General features: G+C 43.1%; 1 protein-coding gene across 3 annotated transcripts in view; it reads left to right on the top strand.

Annotated features, from left to right (window-relative positions):
- The window catches only part of LOC112613418 (zinc finger protein 442), a 26,174-nt gene extending 19,856 nt beyond the window's left edge, over positions 1 to 6,318 (top strand). The window contains exons 2-4 of one of the 3 annotated variants that reach the window (XM_025368902.1): positions 2,909 to 3,035; positions 3,939 to 3,999; positions 4,695 to 6,318. In XM_025368902.1, coding sequence (XP_025224687.1) covers positions 2,909 to 3,035; positions 3,939 to 3,999; positions 4,695 to 6,318 — 1,812 coding nt within the window. The remainder of the gene's footprint in view (positions 1 to 2,908; positions 3,036 to 3,938; positions 4,000 to 4,694) is intronic. The other 2 variants (XM_025368904.1, XM_025368901.1) reach the window with 2 other exon arrangements.
- The last annotated feature ends 3,672 nt before the right edge of the window (positions 6,319 to 9,990 follow it).

Below are 9,990 nucleotides of genomic sequence, written 5' to 3'. Positions count from 1 at the left end.
GCCCAGGCTGGAGTGCAGTGGCCGGATCTCAGCTCACTGCAAGCTCCGCCTCCCGGGTTCACGCCATTCTCCTGCCTCAGCCTCCCGAGTAGCTGGGACTGCAGGCGCCCGCCACCGCGCCCGGCTAGTTTTTTGTATTTTTTAGTAGAGACGGGGTTTCACCGTATTAGCCAGGATGGTCTCGATCTCCTGACCTCGTGATCCGCCTGTCTCGGCCTCCCAAAGTGCTGGGATTACAGGCTTGAGCCACCGCGCCCGGCCTTTTTTTGTATTTTTTAGTAGAGACGGGGTTTCACCATATTAGCCAGTATGGTCTCGATCTCCTGACCTCGTGATCCGCCCATCTCGGCCTCCCAAAGTGCTGGGATTACAGGCTTGAGCCACCGCGCCCAGCTGGAGTTTCACTCTTGTTGTCCAGGCCGGAGTTCAATGGCGTGATCTCGGCTTACCACTACCTCTGCCTCCCAGTTTCAAGTGATTCTCCTGCCTCAGCCTCCTGAGTAGCTGGGATTATAGGCATGCACCACCACGCCCGGCTAATTTTGTATTTTTAGTAGAGACGGGGTTTCTCCATGTTGATCAGGTTGGTCTTGAACTCCCAACCTCAAATGATCCTCTCACCTTGGCCTCCCAAAGTGCTGGGATTACAGGCATGAGCCACCACTCCCAGCCTACCTTTATTTTTTATTTATGTATTTTTTTGAGATGGAATCTTGCTTTGGTGCCTAGGCTGGAGTGTAATGGCACAATCTTGGCTTACTGCAAGCATCATCTCCCAGATTCAAGTGATTCTCGTGCCTCAGGCTCCTGATTAGCTGAGATTACAGGCGCCTACCACCACGGGCGTGGTGGCCCACACCTGTAGTCCCAGCTAACTTGGGAGGCTGAGTCAGGAGAATCACTTGAACCTGGAAAGTGTAGGTTACAGTGAGCCAAGATCGTGCCACTGCACTCCAGTCTGGGTGACAGAGTGAGACTTCATCTCTAAATGAATAAATACTAACTAAACTAACTAATAAATAAATACTAACTAAACCAAGTAACTATCCATGTAAGGCATGGGAGGGAAGTGAATGACCTTGAGTGGGGTGGAGAGGCCTGAGGCTGGTGACTCCCAGTTGAGGCCAATCTTAAGCCTGCAATGGGAGGTTATTGAAGGCCCACTTAAACTGGTTCTTCCTGGAAGCCTCCCCCGCAGGTGTCCCAACCTGATCAGTCCAGCCATGGGAGGAGGCTTTTATACTGAGAGAAGCTACAGAGCATTAGAAAGCTGAGGCGGTTGGGGTGATTCCCTGTTTGAGGTTGTATTTCTTATTGTTGTGGGGCTGTCGCTAGACATTCTCAAGTAAAATAAATCTGGATTTAGCTAAGTGACTTCATTCTAAGGGGGAAAGCATCAAGTATAAGATCTGAGGCATCCCAGCCGGGCACAGTGGCTCACAACAGTGAAACTGGGTCTCAAAAAAAAAAAAAAAGATCTGTGGCATCTCTGAGATTGGGCGGAAAAGTTCTTTTCTTGCTAAGGGAAGAGCAACCAAGATTAGAAGGAAGATGCAAAGGGGAGGGCAGGAAGGAGGATGAGAATCAGATGTTTTTTTTTTTTTGAGATGATGTCTCGAGAGCTCTGTTGCCCATGCTGGAGTGTGGTGGCATGATCTCGGCTCACTGCAACCTCCACCTCCTGGGTTTAAGTGATTCTCCTGCCTCAGCCTCCCAAATAGCTGAGACTACAGGCGCATGCCACTACACATGGCTAATTTTTTGTGTTTTTGTAGAGATGAAGTTTCACCATGTTAGCCAGGATGGTCTCAATCTCCTGACCTCATGATCCACCCGCCTCGGCCTCCCAAAGTGCTGGGATTATAGACGTGAGCCACCATGCCTGGCCGAGAATCAGATTTTAGATCAGAGAATGTTTTACTCTGACCTAAGTCTGTTCTTCAAATGGGTTATGAAGGAGGGGTTTTATGCTGGCTCAGGCTGAGGATGGGTCAAAGTTCACAGTCCTGGAGCAAGGAGAGAAACTTTTCTTTAGTTGTATTTTGTTCAGTATGATCAGCGAAGACAAAACTGCTCAGCTAATCATAAGATAAAAAATGGGAATTTGGAGGTTCTTTATCTGGCCGAGTTATAGTTTAGAAAAGTGGGGAGGGGCATAATCTATGTAAGCAAAGGGTGCTTTTGTTTTGTTTTGTTTTGTTTTGTTTTGTTTTGTTTTGTTTTGTGGCTGCTTGTCCAGAACACAAAGAACTGGGCTTGGGGAGTTGAGGTGATATTTCTGTCATCTTACTTATTTACCAGAGTTACAGGGCTTGGGTAAAATTCAACATTCAAACCTAGCATTGGCTGATCAGCTATGCTCCCACTACTGAGCATGTAACAAAATTCCAAGCTCCCCAAGAGAAGGTAAGAGTTAAGCAAATACTATACTTTTTCCATAAACAGTTTATGCACACTCAGCACCTGTTGTTAGTTATGTTGGTAGAGACCCTCTATAAATCCAGTGCCAGAGTACGTGAAGGATCCAACTTTGTTAACCGGCATCTGTAAATATATACAATCTCAGGACTCCTCTTCTTGCACAGTGAGTAGTAGGACTTTGTCATGACAGGAATTACAGACCCACTATAAAGTGGACATTAGGGATGATCCTGGCAATAAAATTCACTCATTTAAGTCATCAAAAAGAGACTTGTTCCTATTTGACTATTATTTATACAACAAAATTCAATTCTAGCATCAGAATTGCTGTGTTGGAGAAAGTGTGGACAGAGAATAAGGGTGGATTTACCATGTCATTGAATCATTGCTTAGAAACAATAGTATCATGTAAAGTTTATGAAGTGGGTGTAAATTTTTGGTACTGTCAGTCTCAACCTTCCTCCTTTGTACATATGGGATGTTTCAGGATTCAGTTGCCTTTGAGGATGTGGCTGTGAACTTCACCCGGGAAGAGTGGGCTTTGCTGGGTCCATCACAGAAGACTCTGTACAGAGATGTGATGTGGGAAACCATTAGGAACCTGGACTGTATAGGTAAAAATGACATTATGTCTTCACTTAGTCAATTAAAGACATTTTTTTCTTGGTCACCAATGCTGTTGAATGATTTGAAATATGGAAAGGGGATATAGTTGACCCTTCAACAACACAGGGTTAAGGGGTGCCAGGTCCCCAACCAGTTGTACATATTCCTGTAACTTTTTGTTTACCACAACTTACCCTTCAGTTGACTGGTCACAAAAACAATTGATTAACACATAGTTTGTCTGTCACATGTATTGCATACTATATTCTCACAATAGTGTAAGCTAGAGAAAATAAATGTTAAGAAAATCATAAATACATAAAAATGTATTTACTGTGCATTAAGTTGAAATGGATCATCATAAAGGTTTTCATCCTCATTATCTTCTCATTGAGTAGGCTGAGTAAGAGGAGAGATTGGTCTTGGTGTCCCAGGGGTAGCAGAGACTGAAGAAAATTTGTATATAAGTGGACTTGTGAGCCAGGTGTGGTGGCTCATGCCTGTAATCCCAGCACTTTGGGAGGCCAAGGCTGGCAGATCACCTGAGGTCAGGAGTTCGAAACCCACCTGAAACCCCGTCTCTACTAAAAATCCAAAAATTAGCTGGACATGGTGGTGCACACCTGTAGTCCCAGCTACTTGGGAGGCTGAGGCAGGAGAATGGCTTGAACCTGGGAGGCAGAGGTTGCAGTAAACGGAGATTGCACCACTGCACTCCAGCCTGGTGACAGAGCAAGACTCCATCTTAAAAATACAAAATAAGTGGACTTGTGAGGTACACACCTATGTTGTTCAAGTGTCAGCTATAATTCAGTGAATAAATCATGCATGATTCCATTATACATAAAATCTTATAGTGTTTTTAGAATTTTATAATAATCTACAGTGTTTTTTCTGTATCCACCTTTTAGGAATGAAATGGGAAGACACAGACGTTGAAGATCAGCACAAAAATCCCAGGAGGAGCCTAAGGTAATTTGCACTCACAAGAGAAAGACATGTATCTGTGGAGCAATTCTTAGGATGACAGGAAATTATACAACTAGGCAAAGAAAATGAACAAGCCCAGTATAAATTTATTCCTAGAAAATTTTCTCCAGAAACATATACTTAAATGTGACATAACTATTCAGTGTTTGCAAAAATAGTTCCCTTAGAAATAATATGAAGAATTCGGCCGGGTGCAGTGGCTCACACCTGTAATCCCAGCAGTTTGGGAGGCCAGGGTGGGCAATCACAAGGTCCAGAGATTGAGACCATCCTGGCCAACATGATGAAACCCCGTCTCTACTAAAAATACAAAAATTAGCTGGGCATGATGGTGCATGCCTGTAGTCCCAGTTACTCAGGAGGCTGAGGCAGGAGAAATACTTGAACCTGGGAGGTGGAGGTTGCAGTGAGCCGAGATCGCACTGCTGCACTCCAGCCTGGCAACAGAGCGAGACTCTGTCTCAAAAAAAAAAAAAAAAAAAATTCCATGTGTTTATCATTGTCAAGAAAACAGCTGGGGTCTAGTTATCTTGTACAACATTCAGTCCATTCACGTTCGAGCAGTGCATGAAGCCTACACGTTGCATGATGATGTAAAATGGAAATCCAGTACCTACTAATAAATATAAAGTCATTTATAAATAAACCTTTATTAATATACTTCTCATGTTTTACAGATGTCTTATCGTAGAGAGATTCAGTGAAAGTAACCAGATTCCAGGTAGTACTGTGAATGAAAAAACTCGTGGAGTAGATCCCTGTGAAAGCAGTGTGCATGCAGAAGTCATCATGGGTTGTTCATTCCTTAATTGCTACATCACATTTGATGCTGGACACAAACCAGATGAGTGTCAGGAATATGGAGAAAAGCCACATACACATAAACAATGTGGGACAACCTTCAGTTATCACCACTCTTTTCAAACACAGGAAAGACCTCACACGGGAAAGAAACGCTATGATTGTAAGGAACGTGGGAAAACCTTCAGTTCTTCGGGAAACCTTCGAAGACACATAATAGTACAACGTGGAGGTGGACCTTATATATGTAAGTTGTGTGGGAAAGCCTTTTTTTGGCCTAGTTTATTTCGTATACATGAAAGAACTCACACTGGAGAGAAACCGTATGAATGTAAGCAGTGTTTTAAAGCCTTCCCTATTTACAGTTCCTATCTAAGACATGAAAGAACACACACTGGGGAGAAACCATATGAATGCAAGCACTGTTCTAAAGCCTTCCCTGATTACAGTTCCTATGTAAGACATGAAAGAACTCACACTGGAGAAAAACCCTATAAATGTAAACAATGTGGAAGAGCCTTCAGTGTTTCCAGTTCCCTTCGAATACATGAAAGAACTCACACTGGAGAGAAACCCTATGAATGTCAGCAATGTGGGAAAGCATTTCATCATCTGGGAAGCTTTCAAAGACACATGATAAGGCACACTGGAGATGGACCTCATAAATGTAAGATATGTGGGAGAGGCTTTGATTGTCCTAGTTCACTGCAAAGTCATGAAAGAACTCACACTGGAGAGAAACCCTATGAATGCAAGCAGTGTGGAAAAGCATTATCTCATCGCTCAAGCTTTCGAAGTCACATGATAACGCACACTGGAGATGGACCTCATAAATGCAAGGTATGTGGGAAAGCCTTTGTTTATCCCAGTGTATTTCAAAGACATGAAAGGACTCATACTGGTGAGAAACCCTATGAATGTAAGGAATGTGGTAAAGCCTTCCGTATTTCTAGTTCCCTTCGAAGGCATGGAACAACTCATACTGGAGAGAAACCCTATAAATGTAAATGTGGGAAGGCCTTTATTGATTTCTATTCCTTTCAAAATCACAAAACAACTCACACTGGAGAGAAGCCATATGAGTGTAAGGAATGTGGGAAAGCGTTCAGTTGTTTCACATACCTTTCTCAACATAAAAGGATCCACACAGCTGAAAAACCTTATGAGTGTAAAACATGTAAGAAAGCCTTCAGTCATTTTGGTAACTTAAAAGTCCATGAAAGGATTCACTCTGGAGAGAAACCGTATGAATGTAAGGAATGCAGGAAAGCATTCTCTTGGCTCACTTGCCTTCTACGACATGAAAGAATTCACACTGGAAAGAAATCTTATGAATGTCAACAATGTGGTAAAGCTTTCACTCGTTCCCGTTTCCTTCGAGGACATGAAAAGATTCACACTGGAGAGAAGATGCATGAATGTAAGGAATGTGGGAAAACACTGAGTTCTCTCAGTTCCTTGCATAGACATAAAAGGACTCACTGGAGAGATACTCTATAAATGTGGGAAAGCATTCATTAGTTTTATTTCATTTCAAAAATGTGAAATAAATCACATAGGAGATAAGCCTCAAGAATGAAAACACAGCTGGGCGTGGTGGCTCAAGCCTGTAATCCCAGCACTTTGGGAGGCCGAGACGGGCGGATCACGAGGTCAGGAGATCGAGACCATCCTGGCTAACACGGTGAAACCCCATCTCTACTAAAAAATACAAAAAACTAGCTGGGCGAGGTGGCGGGTGCCTGTAGTCCCAGCCACTCGGGAGGCTGAGGCAGGAGAATGGCGTGAACCTGGGAGGCGGAGCTTGCAGTGAGCTGAGATCCGGCCACTGCACTCCAGCCTGGGCAACAGAGCGAGACTCCGTCTCAAAAAAAAAAAAAAAAAAAAATGAAAACACATGGTAAAGCCTTAAGATGTTTCTTTTGAATATGCTTATCCCCTAACCATTTGTAGGGGATTGGTGTGGTTCCAGACCCCCTAAGCGTACCTAAATCCACAGATGCTATGTCCCTTTTATAAAATGAGATTTGCATGTAGTGTATCCACATCCTCCTGCATACTGTAAATCATGCCTAGATTATTTAATTTTTCACCAACCCAAAGCTTTTGTAAAAGTAAAAATAAAAAGTAGGTTACTAAAATACCTCATGTGTTGTAAAAGCTATGTAAATAGTCATTTTATTGTATTTTTTATTTTTATTTTTAGTTTTTTGAGACAGAGTCTCGCTCTGTCACCCAGGCTGGAGTGCTGTGGCCGGATCTCAGCTCACTGCAAGCTCCGCCTCCCGGGTTCCCGCCAGTCTCCTGCCTCAGCCTCCTGAGTAGCCGGGACTACAGGCGCCTGCCACCTCGCCCGGCTAGTTTTTTTTTTGTATTTTTTAATAGAGACGGGGTTTCACCGTGTTCGCCAGGATGGTCTCGATCTCCTGACCTCGTGATCCGCCCGTCTTGGCCTCCCAAAGTGCTGGGATTACAGGCTTGAGCCACCGCGCCCGGCCTTGTATTTTTTTAGAGAATCATGAAAATAATCTTATAATGTTGAGAACAGACCCAGTCATCACAGGCCTGCCTACATAGTACATGTCACCTAGAATGTTACAATTTCTTTTTTTCTTTTTTTTTTTTTTTTTAAGACAGAGTTTCACTCTTGTTGCCCAGGCTGGAGGGCAATGGCACAATCTCAGCTCACTGCATCCTCTGCCTCCTGGGTTCAAGCAGTTCTGTCTCAGCCTCCCAAGTAGCTGGGATTACAGGCGCATGCCACCTCACCTGACTAATTTTTTTTTTTTTTTTTTTTGTATTTTTAGTAGAGACAGGGTTTCATCATATTGTTCAGGCTGGTCTCGAACTCCTGACTGACCTCAGGTGATCTGCCTGCCTCAGTCTCCCAAAGTGCTGGGATTGCAGGCATGAGCCTGTAATCTACAGTTTCTTTTTTTCAGCAATCATAGATTGCTTTTATTTAATGACCTGGAATCGTGTGTTAACACTTAACGAAAATCCTGGTCCTTCCTTGATAACCTAAGGAGGAGGAGGATGATGATGATGATGATGATGATTACAGTATGGTGCCTAATGTGATTCACTGAGGTGACTAGATGGGTGGCAGTGTAGATAAGCAGTGAGACATCAGGCTCGCTTGAATCTTGACAAGATGTCAGGATGATCATCTGTGTTAGATGAACCAGGTTCTGATTGCAGATGCTGAGTTTGGAAGAGACTAAATAATACTAATGTCAGGATCTGTTCAGCATGAGGGCTGAAGATGTGTACACATTGAAAGATCTATCTTCATATTTACAGATATTTAGTTAGAAACATTGTAGGAAGTTGGTTATTTTTCTTTAAATATCCTTGCAGTGTTTGTTGGCATGTTATCCCTCGGGTGACACAAAGGCTTTGTTCCATTGAAGGATCTTACTTGAGGATGGCAATCTTTATTTTATTTTTTTAATTTTTATTTATTTATTTATTTTTTGAGCTGGAGTTTCATTCTTATCGCCCAGTCTGGAGTGCAGTGGCGCAATCTCGACTCACTGCAACCTCCACCTCCCAGGTTCAACCGATTCTCCTGCCTCAGCCTCCAGAGTAGCTGGGATTACAGGCATCCACCACCATGCCTGGCTAATTTTTATTTTTAGTAGAGATGGGGTTTCACTATGTTGGCCAGGCTGGTCTTGAACTCGTGACCTCAGGTGATCCACCCGCCTCAGCCTCCCAAAGTGCTGAGATTACAGGCATGAGCCACTGCGCCCTGTGAGGATTGTAATCTTTAATACTTTCACCTTGCAGAGGCTGTAGATGCCCCAAAAACTGCTGCAAATTTTTCAAGTGTCACATCTTTGATATTACCTCTTCTAAGTCTTCTGCATCATCATCATCATCATTATCTGTAGAGAATTTCAGTATATCTTCAAGTTCCTTGTTAGTGTTTATGCTCTCTTATGTGTGTTGGGATAGAAAGATTAAGGAAAGGAGAGATGAGAAGGTGGCTCAACAGTTGAGACAGGTTTATTGAGAGTAAACCTGAGAAGGGCTTCCAGCCAGCAGGGTCAGGTGCAAACTTTTCTTACAGCCTGAGGCTTTTCTTAAAGGGCCCAGTGGGGAAATGTGCTTTGAAACAAAATTATATTACGGAGGGGTTAGGGAAGTCCTGGCTGTTCTGTTAGGGCCATTATGTTCTGTTGAAGTTATGGGTGGGGCTGACATTTGCAGTTCTGGCCAGGTGGCCAAATTAGAAACTTACAGCTTAGGACGGAGGGGTGTTATAAAGATGGCAGTGCTCTTGTCCTGTCAGTGTGTTCCTCGGTAAAGTCTTCAAGCACGTCATAGATTGTCTTCCCCACCAACCTCTCTTGCCTGCAGCATTTGAGATATTCCTGATATTGTGTCAATAGTGGAGAAGCTCCTGAAATCATTGACTTCCTCACTCCATAATGGCTTCTAACACCCAGTGAAGTAGTAGGAGGAAAACATGGGTGTCCTCTCCTGGAAGTCTCCAGAAGAAGGTATTTCAATGTGCAGAGAGTGGTCAGCTATGTCACAGGTCACTGAGAATTTGAGTAAGACAAGGAAAAAGGGTTGAGTGTAGATTTTGGCAAGTAATTGGTCACTGGGGGCCTTGATAAGAGCTGTTTCATTGGAGTATTCATGGGAATAACTTGCAGAGAAATATATCTCAAATAGACCTCCTCAATGTTGCCTAGAGGGCAGTGTTACGCTTTGAACTACCAACATTAACCACTGGAACTGCCCATCTGGAAGTGTCTTTTACAGTGCTGGTACAAACTAGAATACACCCAGGAAGGGATCATTTTATACATGTTTCTGTGCTACTTGCTATATCTTCTTAGTGTTCCATACATGTAATTAGCTATTCCATCCTACCCCAAAGTACTGATAATCTCCATTCTACTTTCTCTGTGAATTTGACTATTCATAGAGAGAGAGATATGTGGAAGTATGCATGTGCCCTTCCATGTCTGGCTTATTTCACTTAGCAGAACATTTTCAAGGTTTATCCATGTGGTAGCATGTATCAGAAACTCATTGTTTTTGTGTCTGAATAAATTTCCACTGTATAGTTAAAGCATACTTTGTTTATCCATTTTTATATTGATAAATGTGGGTTGTTTCCACAGTAATAATTTGGCTGCTATCAATAAGGCCGCT

The sequence above is a fragment of the Theropithecus gelada genome, chromosome 19 (genome assembly GCF_003255815.1).
Source record: "Theropithecus gelada isolate Dixy chromosome 19, Tgel_1.0, whole genome shotgun sequence".
NCBI lineage: Eukaryota > Metazoa > Chordata > Mammalia > Primates > Cercopithecidae > Theropithecus > Theropithecus gelada.
The sequence above is the reverse complement of the archived record's forward strand: the minus strand, read 5'-3'. Positions and strand labels throughout refer to the sequence as shown.